At 46.9% G+C, this 16897-nt stretch overlaps 1 protein-coding gene across 1 annotated transcript; it reads left to right on the top strand.

Annotated features, from left to right (window-relative positions):
- Nucleotides 1–659: 659 nt before the first annotated feature.
- SOX4 (SRY-box transcription factor 4) lies at nt 660–4645 on the top strand. The gene has a single exon (XM_085220112.1). The coding sequence runs from the start codon at nt 1411–1413 to the stop codon at nt 2692–2694; it is 1284 nt and encodes a 427-aa protein (XP_085076238.1). The 5' UTR covers nt 660–1410; the 3' UTR covers nt 2695–4645.
- Nucleotides 4646–16897: the final 12252 nt, after the last annotated feature.

Genomic DNA, 16897 nt, shown 5'->3' with positions numbered 1-16897 from the left:
GCGCCGCGTAGTGCGGGTGTCAGCCCGGGGGGGCGGGCAGCGGGAGGCCGAGCGGCCACACAGCGTGAAGTTGCGGGGCCGCTCTGATGTCAGAGGGCGTCGTCACGGGGCGGGGGGCGAGGTTTTAGCCGGGAGGAGGACACGCGGCAGTAGCCCTTCAGGCGGCGAAGCGGCGTGGGCGGCGCCCCGGGCCGTGCAGGTGACCGCTGAGCGTCGGCCTTCGGAGCTCTCGCAGCCGCCGCACGGCAGCGCTCGGCTCTTTGTGCAGGTGCGCGGCACGGCGCCGCTCGGTGCCATCAGCGAGCGCGTGGCGTTATTTCACACACTGCACCGTTTTCTCTGCCTTCCGTTCGCACCACCTCTCCGACCGCCGCCCCTTTTGGTCGGGGGAGGCGCGCGGGGCGGGACGGGGGCGCGGGCACGTGCGCGGCGGGGCGCGGGGCGGCGCGCGCGGCGCTGCCCTCCTGCCCCTTCCCCAGAGTTCGCCCCGCCGCCGGGAATGAGGTCAGCGCGGGCGCTTCTCATTGCACGCGGCGCTTATTATCGCGCCGCGGCGGCCGCCAATCGGAGAGCGGCGGGCGGTGCTTGGCACGCGGACGCGTTGGATACAGCGCGCGATTGGCCGCGGCGCGGGCTGCGAAAGGATAAAGCGGCGCGGGGCGGGCGCGGGCTCCGCTCTCAGCGGCTGCCGGAGGAGCGCGGCGTGCGGGGGGCGCGGGCATCGCCCGGCGTGCGCGCGGCGCGGCTCGGCGGGGGGCGGCTCCGCGGGCTCCGCGCGCTCTGCGCGCTGCGGGACGGGGCTCAGCCCGCGCTGCCTGCGGGACGGACGCGCTCTGCACGGGCGCTCTGCGGCATCGTCTTTTTTCCGTGAATTTTGGGTTGCTGTTGGCTTCTTTTTCCGCCGTGAATTTTTAATTGCTTTAGCTATTTTTTTTCTTTTTTTTCCTTTTTTCTTTTTTTTTTTTTTTTTTTTTTTTTTTGAATCTTCGGGCGCTTTCTCCGCACGGCGCCCCGCCGACGCCGCACGGAGCGCCGTCACCACGCGGCCCGCAGCCGGGGGCCTCCTCCCCCCCCCCCCAGCCCGGGTCTGCTGGCGCGGCGGGGGCCGGCGGGGCACGAAGCGGAGCGGCTGCCCTGAGGGGGCGCGGCGTTGAGGGGAGAGCGAGGCGGAGCGGCGCTCCCTGAAACAAACCCCAAGCAAAAAGCAAAAAAAAAAAAAAAAGCAAAAAAAAAAAAAGAGTTTAAGGACAAAAGCAGAGCCCCACGTTGCGGCGCGGCTCCGGCAGTAAGTCCGCGCGGAGCGGGAGCGCGGCGCAGCCGGGGCCGGGTGCCGTTGTGGAAGCCGCCCCGGGGCCGGCCCGGAGCCCCCCGCAGCCCCGCGCCGCCGAGCCGAGCCCCGCGGCCGCAGCCATGGTGCAGCAGACGGGCACGGCGGAGAATACGGAGGCTCTGCCCGCCGCCGAGACCTCGGCCGCCGGGGTCGGGCTGGAGCTGGGCATCGCCTCGTCGCCTACGCCCGGCTCCACCGCCTCGACGGGCGGCAAGGCGGACGACCCGAGTTGGTGCAAGACGCCCAGCGGGCACATCAAGCGACCGATGAATGCCTTCATGGTGTGGTCGCAGATCGAACGGCGGAAGATCATGGAGCAGTCGCCCGACATGCACAACGCCGAGATCTCCAAGCGGCTGGGCAAGCGCTGGAAGCTGCTCAAGGACAGCGACAAGATCCCCTTCATCCGGGAGGCGGAGCGGCTGCGCCTCAAGCACATGGCGGACTACCCCGACTACAAGTACCGGCCCAGGAAGAAGGTGAAGTCGGGCAACAGCTCCGCCAAGCCCGCAGACAAGGCGGACCGGGCCGCCGGCGGGGGCGGGGGCGGCGCCGGGCCCGGCGGGGGCAGCGCGGGCGGCGGCTCCGGCGGCGGCACGGCCAAACCCGCCCCGAAGAAGGGAGGCGGCGGCGGCGGTCCGCGGCCCTCCCCCGCCGGCACCAAGCCCCACGGCAAGGCGGCGGCGGGCGGCAAGGCCTCTCCGCCGGGAACCGGCGAACCGACGGCCGCGCCCACCCCTCCGCCGCCGCCGCCCGAGCACCAGGCGCTGTACAAGCCGAGGGGCGCGCCGGCGGCGCCCGGCAAAGCGGCGGCCGAGAGGAAGCTGAAGCGCGTCTACATCTTCGGCGGCGGAGGGCCGGCGGCCGCCTCGGGCTCGCCCGGCGGCGCCGTGCCCGGCAGCCCCACGCTGAGTAGCGCGGCCGAGGCCGGCGACCCGCTGAGCCTCTACGAGGAGGCTGGCGGCGCGGCGCGGCCCGACGGGGACTGCCCCTCGCCGCCCGGAGCCCGCTCGCCCGCCGAGCACCGCGGCTACGCCGGCCCGAGAGCCGCCTCGCCCGCCCCCTCCACGGCGCGGTCCTCCTCCGCGTCCTCCCACTCGTCCTCCGCCTCCTCGGCCGGCTCCTCGTCGTCGGACGACGAGTTCGAGGACGACCTCTTGGACCTGAACCCCAGCCCCGGCTTCGAGAGCATGTCCCTGGGCGGCTTCGGCTCTTCCGCGCTCGACCGGGACCTGGATTTTAACTTGGAGCCCGGCTCGGGCTCGCACTTTGAGTTCCCGGACTACTGCACGCCGGAGGTAAGTGAGATGATCTCGGGGGATTGGCTGGAGTCCAGCATCTCCAACCTGGTGTTCACCTACTGAGGCGGGGCGGCCCGAAGCCGGCGGCGGCCGAGAGGACCGCGGGAACGCCGCCAACCGCTGTGCCACCGCCCGAGGACGGACTGAGAGGAACCGCGGAGCGGCGCGGAAGGAGGGAGCGGAGCTCCCGCGGGGGACGTCCTCGCCCTCAGCTGCGAAAGAGCGACCCGAACTCTGCTTGAAAGGAAACGAGGATCGGCTGAGCCCTCCCCGCACTGCTCGCGTCGGGGGCTGAGGTGCCGTCGCGGCGCCCGAAAACACGAGGAAAAAAAAAAAAAAGCAGTAGTGTTTTTTTTTTTTTTTTTCTCGGAATCGTGATGGTGTTGGATTCTCTCGATGGTGGGTTAATAGAGCATGTTACCTGTCTGTCTTTAAGGTTTTTTTGTCGGACCGTGGAACAGTTTCAGAACGTAGCGTTAGGGAGATGCGAAGCGGACAGATGGCGCTCTGTTTGATTCCTACAAAGTATCACCAGCTCTTTTTTTTTTTTTTTTATTTCACTCTTAACTCTTTAAAGGATTCAAACGCAACTCAATGCCGTGCTGGACTCTCAGAAATTCAGGACCAAATTTTCCCTCAGCTGTGTCCGTGTGTGTCCGTAGGGCCGCGGGTGGAAGGACTGTGCCCACCGACGGCCGTCCCCGTCCCGTCCCGTCCGTGCGAGCGGATGCCGTTTCCGAGTTGGACCTATTTATACTGCCAAACGTTTCTGCCCGTCATTCTTTGTCCTTTTTTTTTTTTTTTTTTTTTTTTTTTTCTGGTAGTTCTCGTTATTACCCGCACCGTTTTTATGTCTCCTTCACGGAAGGGCTAGAGTTTTAACTTTTAATTTTTTTTATATTTAAATGTAGACTTTTGACACTTTTAAAAACGACAAAAAAAAAAAAAAACAAAAAAAACAACACACACACACACATTAAAAAAAAAAAAAGAAGAGAGATGAAAAACGTTCGATTATTTTCTCAGTGTATTTTTGTAAAAAATATATAAAGGGGGTGTAAATCGGTGTTAATCGCTGTTTGGATTTCCTGACACGGGCAGCAGGGCCCCGGACACGCGGTGCGCGCACATCGCCGCCCGCCCGCCCCTCCGCCCGCGTCGCGCTCCGATCTGCAGGCACTTAAAGGCACAGCATCCCGCACCGCGCTCCGCTCGTGGCGGATGGGGCCGGAGGGGACTGGGAGGAGGGCTCCGGGAAGCCCGGTTTGGGTGAGAACGTCTCCAGAACGAAACGCGGAACCGGAGCATCCGCGCGGAAAGGGATCCTGTACCTTTAACTCGTAAACCACATCTTTTGCACTTTTTTTCGAAGCAAAGCCGTGCCGTTTTAAACCACTGGATCTATCGAAATGCCGGTTTGAGTTCGCGACACTATGTACTGCGTTTTTCATTCTCGTATTTGACTATTTAATCCTTTCTACTTGTCGCTAAATATAATTGTTTTAGTCTCCTATGGCATGATGATAGCATATGTATTCAGGTTATAGCTGTTGTGTTTAAGATGAAGAAAGTGAAAACATCTTTGTACATTTAAGTCTGTATTATAATAAGCAAAAAAGAAGATTGTGTGTTTATGTATGTTAATATAACATGACAGGCACGGGGACGTCTGCCGAACGAGGTGGTTCCGTTAAGGGTTTCGCTTTTATTGTTATTATTTTATTTTTATTTTTATTTTTATTTTTATTTTTTTTTTGGTCATCCATCCTGTGCAATATGCTGTGTAGAATTTTTGTTTTTATTTTTATTTTTTATTTTTTATTTTTGTCTAACGATCACCCACAAAGCAACGTTGGGAAAGAAGAGGAAAAAAAAAAAAACAAAAATCATGCCAGCTAACCATGTCACGTTCACTGCCTGTCAGATTGTCGATATACCTTCTGTAAATAACCTCTTTGTTTTTGTTTTTGTTTTCTTCGGGAAGGAAATAAAATCAGCTGGAACTGAACCCTAACCCCGGCTGCGCTCCTCCTCATTGCCCCGTCCCGCCCGCGACGCGGTGATTCGCTCGGACTCCGCCTCCGGTTGGCGGCGGGGCGGGCCGGGATTTCGCCCCCCCTCTGCTGCAGGCACTGCTCTTGCCGTGCCCTCCCCGAACCACGGAGCCGAGGTCTTCCCCTCCTCCTTTTAGCCAAGTTTTCCTTCCGTTCTGTCCCGTGCGAGGACGGTCTTCCCCACGCTGGAGCTTGCCCGGTGCATCCCGGCTGAAGCTTTTCTCATGCAAAGCAAGTCCTGGTCCCTCCGTGCTCCCCCCCTAAAACCTCGCTGCTGTGTGTGCCGTCCCGGGCGGTGCTCCTGAGCAGAATCCGAGAGAGAAGGGGAAGGGTGAGGCCCGGGAGCAGTTAACCCGAAGGTTTATGGCTTCCTGCGTGCCCTGTTCTCAATTCGCAGTTATAAGTTCGGTAGTGCCAAACGCAGTTTTTCTCTGGGGATTTTTACGTAGTAACAACCAGGCTAAAGCACGTGTTGACACACCACTGCATGGGATACGTGCTGCAACCTCCACGTGTTCCCTGCTGCTTGAGGTGCAGGGCTAGGCAGGTATCTAGCAAGAAGAAAAACCCCAGATAAAACTGTGCAAGGATATATTAAATCACAAAACCAGAATGGCTTGGATTGGAAGAGACCGGGAAGCTCACTTTGTTCCAATCCCTGTCTGTATGTATGCAAGTGTCTATTACTATGGACCATCTTTCTGCTGAAATGGGTATGGGATTGCTCTGGAAAGAAAACCAGTAGCCCACAAGCAGTTGTGAAATCTAGCAAATTGATTGCAGTGATTTGTAAATAACGATGTAAAAGAAAACTTGATTTTAGGAATCACAGCTGGTGCCTGACCCCAGGCTTGCCTCATGATGGATCCTGTCCTGGCCCCTGTGGGAAGGTGCCCAGCATCATCACAGGGACAGCCTGGGATGGCCATGGCTGCTACAGCCAGGGAGCTATGACCACCCTCCAGTAGACAAGGCAGAGCAAAATTGCTCCATCACTGGTGTGCCTTCACCTGGCCTCTGGGAATCAGCGTTTTATGAGGTTCTACAGCTGTACTGTGATCACTGCCACCATCAAATTTCATTTCATGAATTCATTCTGCCCTCCGTGAGATCCCCCCTCTTGCTCATGGCCTCCACAACACCTTGTGGTAATGCTTAGTGAATTCATTAGTGTGCCACGTAAAAAAAAAGCAACTATTTTCTGTTTGAACTTCAGTACAGATCATTTTGTCTTTATACAGTGACAATTCTGTTCCCTCTTCAGCCTTTGCAAGCTCCCCATTTTTCTAGCTCTTTGTCATTTCTCTGTTAGCTCTTCTCACAGTGCACAGAGATACAGAAAGTAATTGAACTAGATTTGAATGAAAAATCACCATGATAGCCCCATCTATTTATTTTAAAGAATTTCCTTTTTAATAGACTGTTCTTGTTTGCACGTCATTGATTTACCTACAAATTATACAAAGACGGCTACCTCATCAGTGGATATTTAACTAACTTTCTGCAATGATGCCTGCCTCTTCAGTGCATCATTTCGTTACCTCCCATGTATAGCAGCACGTGATGTGACCACACACATAGATTGTATTGTTTTTCCTTTCTTTTCCAAAACCAAAGCAGGGTTCCCTGGGAGTAAGCAGTGCGAAACACGTTTGTAAGCTTTGTTTTCTCTCATTACACACCCAGAAGACACCGCCTGACTGGGCAGAAGGGAGAATGCTGGATGGAGGCCCCCAGCATCCCCCCAGCTGCTGTGACCCCTGCCTGCACGATACATCAGTGGCAGCCAAGGGCAAGCAGAACCTTGGTGCTGGCTGGTCCACTCCTTTGCCTTCCTCTCCCACCTGCTTTTGCTTCCATGTGGAAATGGAAAAAAGTAGCAGGTGAGAGCTCAGCTCACCTCTCAAGGGCTCTTTATTCTGTTGGGGTCTGATTTTTTAAAGTGTGCACTAGGATTAATTTTAACCCTATAATGCTCTCTGAAAAGCTTTGAGGACATTAGCGAGGTATTACAATGTGACCTCCTGGGCTTATGAGTGTTGCAATCATCTTGATAGTTCAGAGTACAAAAATGGTTACCCACCACCTGCCATTTCAGCCTCTCCTTTCCACATGATCTCTGTGTTTTGCCACAAACATGGGGAAAATGTGACCGTTTCCAAGATGTGAATGCCGTGGGACAAAAAGTGAGTGACTAATTCAGGACTCAGCCCTGGATGTAATTGCCTTGTTAGTGATTGCTCTGTTTTGTGCCTTTTACACAAACATCTCAAGGCAAGTGGTAGTAACAGCCCAAAGGGTCACTATGAATTGAATTAAATCCAGCTGGTGACCCCCTGATCCCTCAGGGCTCAGCACTAGGGCCAGTTTTGTTTAACATTTTAACACTGGCTTGATTGAGAAGATTGAGTGCCCCCTCATTGGGTCTGACCCAAAAGTTGGGTGGGAGTGCTGATCTGCACGAGGACGGGAAGGATCAACAGGAGGGTCTGGATAGATTGAATTGATGTGCTGTGTTCAGTTGCATGCCATTCAACAGGGCCAAATGCCGAGTGCTGCATTTGGGTCATAACAACCCCTTGCAGCAGTACAGTGTGGGAGAAGAGAGGCTGGAAAACAGCCTTAGTGAGTAAGGACCTGGAGGTGCTGGTTAGGCCACACCTTGAGAGCTGTGATCAGTTCTAGGCCCCTGACTGTAAGAAGGACATACAGTTGCTTGAGTGTGTGTAGAGAAGAATGAAGGGCTAGAAAACAAGACCTATGAGGAGTGGCTGAAGGAACTAAGGCTGTTTAGTCTGGAGAACACAAGGCTGAGGGGAGACCACTCTCTACAACTCCCTGAAAGGAGGTTCTAGCAAGGGGGTCTCCTTTCTCACATGACAACCTACAGGATGCGAAGCAGCTGCCTCGGGTTGTGCCAGGGGAGGTTTAGATTGGATATCAGAAAAGATTTCTTCACATAAAGGATAATCAGGCATTGGAACAGTCTGCCTATGGAGGTGGTGGAATCCCTATCACTGGAAGTATGTGGAAATGTGTGGGCATGGCACTAAGCAACAAGTTTTATTGGCGGATTTGTAGTGTTGGGTGATGGTTGGACATGATGATCTTAAGTGTCTTTTCCAGCTGAAATGATTCAATGTTTTATCAAATCTATAGTAACCAACAGAATTAAATCACCTGGATTATGAGCCAGACATAACTCATAAGCATGCCTAAGCAACGTTTCCTAATACATCTATTGCTAGATTATGCTATTTTGGGTGGCTTCTGATGTGCTTTTTCCTAGCAGTACAGTAAATCTTAGGATCCCCTTCTCTCCTTCACTAACCCCTCCATCTTCTTTTTGCAAATTATACTGAATTCTCCTCCCACATGGCAGAAACTCCCATGGCTCCCATTAAATCTTCCCTTTTAAGGAGTTTATCTTGAAGTAAAAGACAGTGTACCTGTGGCTACTGGTGGGGTGAAGTTTGTTGGCTTGTGACAGAGGAGGTTAGCTTTCCATAACTCAGCCTGATGCTGTTTGTCAGCCGATAGAAAATGTTAATGAGTTCCTCAGTGCTCCCCTCTGTATCCCACCTTAACTGTAGGCAGCATTAACCTGCTTGAACAGGAGGAAGACTTACAGAAATAGGAACAAGACTGGCAAGGGACCCGTATGGATCTTTCAAAATGATGGGAATTGGAAATGGAAACTCATACCTATGGGCTTTGAATCTTGTTTGGCAGCATTATGCCAGAAAATTACTAGATAAAGTGCATTTCCAGTGTCAAAACTCTGCCTTGTATTGGCAGCATCCTTCTAAAATAGACCTGAAATAAAGAGTAAAACACTAGTATTTCTTACCTTTCCTCTTCGGCTTTCTTAGCAGTTTACAAGATCTCTTCCTCATTGATTTTATTTGGTTTGGTTGTTGGTTTTTCAGTCTTCTCTTTACTTTCTCTGAGCTTGCTTCTTCCTGGATGTCTTCTTCAAGACTTTTTTTTTTTTACCTTTATGCTAGAGATGTAAATTCCCATTCACTGGACACAGAGCATTGTGTCTTTCCTGCTTTACTGGCACCCTTTTTCTTTTGCTTCAGCATTCAAGTAATTCCCTTGCAAAAGGCACATTGCTTAATATGCAGCAGTGGAAGGAAAAGAAATTTAATTTAAGCTGTATTCAAGATGTACCCATGCTACATTATCATCCTGAGACCAGTCCAAGGCTCTCTGATTAGGGTATCTCTGCACATTGTCTGCCTCAAAAATAGCATCAACCTGGGTACAAACTGTGACTCCATTTCTCAAAGCTAAATGAAAACAGCTGGTATCCAACTGAATAATTTAGGAGGCTGTTGCTCAGGTTGACCATCTTGAACAAGTGGGATTGCTGTGAAACCAGGCGAGATCCAACTGCATGATCTCAGCACAGCTCACTGAAACCAATACACTGAGTTTAAACTCAGTGTAAAATATTTCAAATGGGTAAATTCTTGATGTATCAGAGATGTCGTGATGTGTCACTTTTCATTTTAGCCACCAGCCTGAAGTTTGCAACTACCTGCAGCTGGTGGTCTGTCCTTCTCAAGGAGGTGAAGCAACCATCAGAATCTTTTCAGGACCCCCACACTGCTCAGATTATGATTACTGCCTTTGTGGATGGTTACTAATCATGGTGCACTGAATGGACCTACAGTGGCTGATGTGCTGATTGCAGTGGGTTTAATAGAAGGACAGTTTAAAGGGGAATCTGGGCATTTTTCCAGACTGGAATACCTGGATCTGGATCATTTTACTCCCATTAAATTGAATGGACATACCTTTAGAGTTGGCAGAGTTTATCTTAGGGAACTGTATGATTCAGGAAGGTAGCAATTGGCGTACAGATTCTCACATGAAGTCATTAGTTCAGATTTACCCAAGGTGCCAAGAAAGCCACAGCGATTTAACATTTATGTAAAGTAAGTCCTAAGCACAGTACATATGAGTACTTATGCACTCTAATTTGTGCACACATTGTCATTTCCAGAGAGAAATATATATTTGTGAATAGTCAGTTTTTCCAGGAAAAACAACAACAAAACCAAACAACCTGTAATAAGAATAACATGAAGCCCCATCCCTGAAGACATTCAAGGCCAGGCTGGGCCAGGCTCTGAGCAACCTGATTGAGCTGTGGATGACCCTGTTTATTGCAAGTTAGTTGGACTACACGAACTTTAAAGGTCCCTTCCGAATCTGGGAATTCTATGATTCTGTAATTTTCTGATGGAAAACATGCATAGCGTATCTATTACTGAAATTTATATTTCTAGCTTTATCTGTAGGAATAAAAAAGTGGTACAGGAGATTGGAAATGAGAGTTTTCCAATTAATTCACAATTAATTCCTGGTCCCCCTGCATTTTTTTGTCCAAAACATGATTTGCCAAGTGTTATTATGCTGCTGCTTTTCTTTGGATCAATGTCTTATGCTGTGAAATATGTGCTATATATAAAAGCAGATACACTGAAGCTTAACAGTTTCACCAGGTGTAAGTGGTTTTTAAATTAATATAAATTGTTTGCAGAATGCATGAAGTTCTGCAAACACGGCAGTGGAACAGAATTTGAATAAATTTTTACCTTCTTAAAGAAATAGAAGTAATCACGGATATTTGAAAAATGTTTGGTTTTGTTCTCTTGAAACAGTTTGGGCAAAAAAAAAAAGAAGTGTGAAAATGTTCTTTTCTTGAGTTCCTTCCTCACTGAAACAGCTGAAACATGAAGCCTTATTATAATTGTTATTTGCTTTTCTGTCCTGAACTGAAAATGCATTCTAATACTCCAGAGCTGGTTGCAAACAGAGGGCCATAAATTCCAGCTCAATTTATCTAAATAGTGTATTGTGTGAGAGATACAGGCATGGGCTGACACATTCAGTGATAATTACATAATGGGAGCTTCCTAATTCCATTAGCAAATTGTTCCAGGTTTAGATAAAATGAAATCATAGTGTCTTCTTTTCTCACCTATTGTATTTTGTTATTGTTATTATGTTGTTGTCACTGCCCTTAATCATAATGTCTCACAGCCTTGGGGCGTTGTAAGCACAGGAGAAAAAGAGAAGACCCACTTCAGATCGTTTGTAAACATGAGACAAAAAAGCAGCAATGGATATAAGTAGAAAGCAAAATATTATTGGCCATCAGTGGGGCAGCACTGATATCACCGCAGCAGCAGCCTGAGCTAGGTGCTCTTTTGTTCTTTGCTTATATCACAAAGACAGACTTTTACAAGGGAGTTGGATGAGAGCACATGCAAGTTTACACCTGTGAGCAGGGACCTTTTCTTCAGCATTTGTCACGATGAGGGAAAATACAAAACTGTAATGAGCAAACAGTAAAGATGCTGAGATGATAAGATGGTGGCAGGCAACTTTTTGCTGCCACATGGGAACAGGGTGGTGGTGGTAGAAGGAGTATGGTTGCAAAGGAAGAAGGGGGAAAAGGTAACATTTGTCAAAGCCTGGGAAAAGAGCTCTTGCAGTAGTTATGACTAAAGATGAGTTGAACCTCAAGAATCTTAGGAAAACAGCAGTACCGTTAATTGATAGCCTGTATATTAAAGCAAAATTCTTAGCTGCTTACTAATGAGAATACTGGCTACTTATGGCAGTAAGTGAGAAAGAGGTAGGAGAAAAGCAGGTAAGAGCCTGGTGGAGATGAAAGAGCAAATCTTTGTTTTATGCAGGCAGAGAATGGAAACGGAGTGGCTTGTTAGCCAAAAGAGATGTTAAAGATCAAGTCTGAGGTTTCAATTTCTTCTGAGGTGAGGATGTCAGGACATCACTGCATGAGCCAAGAGAACCTGATTTCTACACGTCCGTGTTTCAGGAGAGTTCCTTTGGGTGGATTCTCTGGTGTCTAATAGCTGGGTTACTCTGTGCTGCAAACTAACTGCAAACTGGCCAGACAAAAGGCAAGTCTGAAGGGCCTTTTGCCTGGAGCCAGCTCCAGTTGATGAGCCATGGAATCTTGGAGCTGTGCTAATGCTACTCTGAGACGTAAACATTCAACACAGAACAAGGAGTCTTGTGGCCTTACAGAGCAAAAGTGTTCTACAGAAGTTTTAGTAGTCTCATCCAAAAGGTGCTCAGTGCCAAATGGCTTTTGTGCCTCTTTTGTGTCTGATGGGTCTGCTGGTGAGCTGGAGCTTGGTTAATACTAAATATACTAAATCACCCTGTAACAATGACCGTGTTATGAACAAATGGCAAATCATGTAATTAACAAAGTCAATTTTCAACTTGGATAGCATTACTTGATAAACTCTTGTATCATAAGTGAAGGTGTAGTTCACATTCTTCTTGTAAATACATTACAAATATGTGGAACAAAGTATATTCATTAAGTAATATCCACATGTGCACATTTACAAATCATTCTTTTCATTAGAGTGGTTTGAGAACAATAATGATGACAAACAAAATGGTCTGGTTTCATGTCAATTGATTTAGATCAAAGTCATTTAAATAGCCAGTTTTAATCATGATTTAAATTGCCAAGTTGGAAACCTTGATTTAAATAATTCATTTTCATCTTGTTTCGCATTTGTGCTTCCTAGTTATTTTTTTAAATAAAGAATAATTCCCACTGGCTGGAATAATTCAGTATTTCTATTCACTAAGCATGAGGATTACACCAATACTACGTATACCTTTAAGCAGTTCAACATATGTTTGCCCAGATTCTTAATTTACACAGTTAATTTATATAGTTTTATCATGCTAGGAGATAATTACTGAGTATTTCCCTCATATTTATTTTTTTCCTCATGCACTACTTCAGACTGTACTTAGAAGAACAATTAGACTTCCACTAAAAATGCATGAAATCTGGAGAAAGGGGGATGTGCTGATCAAAATATGCTGGCTAGCTAAAACATAGTTTTGTGAGAAAAGCTTTTCTTTTAAAAAGCAAGGCCAGGTCTGTTGTGGATGTCAGAATAGTAACTACAATCTGGAAGTATAATTTGTTACACTTCTGACATGGAAGAAGGTGTTTGTATTCATTAATTGGCAAAAATGCGGCAAAATTCTGTGATACTTTCTTTTTCAAATTTAAATACATCAATCCGTCTTTAATTGTCTTTTGAAGAAGGAGTAATGAAGAAGATACAGCTCTTCCTTTGCTAAGTAGAACAGAGGTTGTATATTGAACGTTTTGATTTGCAAAATAAATCAGGCCATCAGGAATGTTTTTAACTTTCATTCTACTGAGAAAATATTGTGAGTTTAGGCTGTTTGACCAGTAAGTGTTCTCGAGAGAGTGAAATTACAGAGGCTGTAGAGAGTTTTGGTGAAGATGTCTGGAAGGTCTGTGTGACCCTGCTTCGCCAAGGTAGTTTTAAGCATGAAAAAAGAAACAGATTTCCAGAAACTTCTCTTTTGATAAAAGACTGTTAAATATACTGCTTGATTTCTGCTTGAGTCAGTCTGAATTCCCTCTTAATAATTGTTATGTGATCATCACATCTAGGGAAAATAACAAAGTACCTATCTATCTCAGTCTTATCTGGTTATCCATGCTCATAATTAGTTCCTCGTGTTTAAATGAACTAATCATTTAACAAAGCCAACTGTATAAACTGAAATTAAGGAACAATTATTTCAGCGCTTGCAGAATGAGCTCCTAATTTCAGATGCGTTAACATTTCTGTCACCGTTGCTCCAAGCACCTGGCAGTGCCTTGTCTCTGTCAGGTAGGGACCCTTCATTCTCTAACTTTCAATCTCAGATATAAAACAGTATGACTGCAGAGCAAAAAGCACTTAGGATGCAAGCAAAGAAAATGAGATAAACAAAGTGACACAATTCCGTCTTATTTATATGATGTTGAAAACGTTAATGAGACTGTCTAGATTTGTTCTAGTCATAACTTACCTCTCAAATTTGAGGATGGTGCTTCTGTAGTTCGGATGTTTGATTTTCATAGTATTTAATCTAATTTCTAAAAGGAGATTTCTTAATTGGAATGGGGAAAGGTGTTGTTTAATAAAAATATTGTGACTTTGTATCTGTCATGCCTTACAAAGTTGGATAATTACCTCCTTTGCTCCAGCAAAGACCACTATTTTTACACTTCATAGAGAAATAAATATAGTCCTCTTTGAAACATCCCATTCCTCTGATTCTCAAATAGCTGCCCTTAGAGAACTTCTTGTCTTTTTGCTCAAGATCTTAATTTATCACCAGCCTTACCTATCTTTGAGCAACACCTCAGAGCCCTCACACACTCGCCGTATTTCTTTTCCTCTTTTTCTTCTTTTTCCCTCTTTTCTCTTTTTCCTCTTTTTCATCCAAATGTTCTTCCACAGCAAATTCAGGTACCCAGCGAGTACATGAAGACAGGATTTCATAACATCTTCCGCACGAGTGGAATGTAAATTCATTTGATATGTACACAAATAGAAGGTAGGAGATATTTAAAATGCTGAGAGTGCCTTGCATGAAGGATGAGCTCTGATTATCAGCTGATAAACAGTATTCTAAGGTTTCCCACCATGCGTAATACTATAAGGAAATGAAAGAGGATATAAGTTGCTCTAGGCCTTGTCCATTTTACTGAATGTCATGTCAGGGATTAGATTTAATTTGATTCTTTGTGCAAAGTTTTTTTTTTTTAATTAAGCAGCAGTTCAGATTAAAGGATAAATTAATATATTATACCATAGTAATGTGTTAAATTGGATAATGTGATCCTTCTGATGATGTCGCAGAAATCACTTATGGTGATAAAATGTTGCTTGCCATAGTTCAGTGGAATTAGAGGATGTACTAGAAACCATATTCACAAAATAATGGTTTTTGAATTCTTTGTATTACTTATAAGGGAAAGAAAACAAAATTATATTGTCCTTAATTAAGAGGGAATGGAGACTACTTCAGTGGTATTATAGAAATCTTGCTGAGTAAGGGAACCAATACAAGTTTCTCCAACACACAAAACCAAACCTCTTGAATTTGATAACGAAGGTGGCAGCGAAGAGAAAGGCAATAAGAACATCACAAGGCAATGAACATTTGTATTCTAGCCCTGTTGTCCTGTGCTGGCTTTCAACTGGGTTTTTACTTGGCAGTGGCTGGCTTAATCTCTGGATAACAAATCCTAACCAGAGCAGTGTGCCCCTAATGACCCACTAGGCTTGTGCTCGTTCTCTCCACCAACGCCTATGTAGGAGACTTCCAGAATGAGAACTTCATCAAGCAGGTGAAGTGATTCCTTTTTAGCAGGGCAGAAAGAAGCCTTGCCATTGTAAGCAGATGCCTCCAGGGCTATCCACCAGCCCTACAAGCCTTCTTTGCCCTCCTTCGCTGTTGACGGGGAGAGGATTTGCCTCAAGAAGACCTTGTAGACTCAGGAGAAGCAATTCTTATCCCAGCTCTACCTTCTCCTTTCTGCACAGCTACAGGCCTTCTTTGCTCTATTTTTTTTTTTCCTATTTTGCAGTTCTTTTGGGGCACTGAGGGACAGATAAATGACTTAAATAGCAAAACCAGATAAGGGAAAATGGAGATTAGCTTCCTTGCTAATTAACCAGCTTCACCTTATTGTTCGAAGTGCTCCAAGAAACTGTAAAAATATGTTGGTGTTTCTGGTTGGATTTTAGTTTTCATCTTCTAATTTGATTGCCTGAGGTGATATTTCACAAAGGTTTCATGCAAAATGCACTGAAACTAAGTAGAAAAGACACCAGTGATTTAACCTGGCTTTGGACTGTGCCCTCAGCAGGAGTTTGAGTAACCTCTTCTGCTCAGGTATTCCACTTGTGACATAATTCTCTTCCATTTCCAAGCTTGACTACTCTGACACAGCACGCTTAGAATTTAAAGGTAATTTTTTCATCAGTAAAACCAGAGGTAATTCTCATCACCAATAATTATATACCTGAGGAATGAAAAGAGCCATCTGGAGGAGTCATGGAGTGTAATATAAGGCAGCTGACAGCTCAAGCTAGGGCTGTTCAAGTCAGTCAGACTTGCTTGCTGGAGATGAGTGGTGCTCAGAAAGGGAAAAATTGACTAACTTTTTTTCTTTTAATTAGAACCTATTGCATAATTGAGGCTGTAGCTGTACACGGGACCTCTGGCAACAGGAGCAGGTCCCCTGTCCCGTGACTCCAAGTCTTTCCTAGACTTTTCCTTTTTAAATACAACAGCCTGCAATGACACTCATGTTCTGCCAGCTGACCTGTTCTGAGCATCCATTGACACATGTGTGGATTCCAAGTGCAGGCAGTGGTGCTGAGGCCAGCCTGTGGGCTGTGTGAATCCTAAAGCATCGGCTGAAGGCTGAGAGCAGTTGCCATCATTCCTCACACAGGTGAAGCCTGTGGGTCCTGGGTGCCTGCACACTGTGTGAGCAGCCTGGTGCTTACCCAGCAGCACTGCAATACTAGCAGTTTGCTTCAGACAGATCTCACAAGGTGCACTGTGTGGTGGGGGGAGTGAAGGCAGTCATGTGCTGCCCTGCCAAAAAGAACGGGTGCAGCAAGTTCCAGACATTTGATGATAAATCACATTTCTTTCATTTGTTGCCTTCAGAGTGCCCTCTTCCAGCAGGGTCTGTCCTCTGGGCTCGTAAAGGTAGCAGGAGCTTTCTGCATTGCAAAAAGCTGGCAAAGGCAAATTAATTACAACATCTCCTCGAGTTAATTTTACCCTCTGTCATTAGGCCTGCTTCTGTATTTGGAAATAACTGGGGAGCTTTGGGTTGCAGTTATCATAGAATGGTTTGGGTTGGAACAGACCTCAAAGCCCGTCCGGTTCCAACCTCCCTGCCACATGCAGGGCTGCCAGCCACCAGTTCAGGTTGCCCAGGGCCTCATCCAATTTGGCCTTGAGCACCTTCAGAGCTTCTCAGGGCAGCGTGTGCTTCTCTGCCTTCTAAATTCTAGTAAGTACTTATGTCAATTTATTTCTGTGTTTCATGACTCTGGTGAATGTATGGAGATCAACACAGGCCCAGCTAAGCATCTACGTAGTCTCCAATTCACTACCTGTCTCCTAACTGAGTGTTTAGTCTGATGTAAAGTGTGTTCTGCTTGTGTCTAGAAAAGCAATTTTAGCTGTGATCATTCCTAAGGATGTTTCCTCATCAGATATACTTATTTTAAGCAAGTACATTTCTGTACTTTTGCATGTTTAAATAGTTGTGACATTAGAACATTAGTGTACCTTTTAATTAA

Source organism: Meleagris gallopavo, chromosome 3 (assembly GCF_905368555.1).
Source record: "Meleagris gallopavo chromosome 3, MGAL_WU_HG_1.1, whole genome shotgun sequence".
In the NCBI taxonomy this organism is placed as follows: domain Eukaryota; kingdom Metazoa; phylum Chordata; class Aves; order Galliformes; family Phasianidae; genus Meleagris; species Meleagris gallopavo.
The sequence above is the reverse complement of the archived record's forward strand: the minus strand, read 5'-3'. Positions and strand labels throughout refer to the sequence as shown.

What these genes read in the sequence shown, in the direction of transcription:
- SOX4 (XM_085220112.1), top strand. Translation starts at nt 1,411, where the DNA reads ATGGTGCAGCAGACGGGCACGGCGGAGAATACGGAGGCTCTGCCCGCC.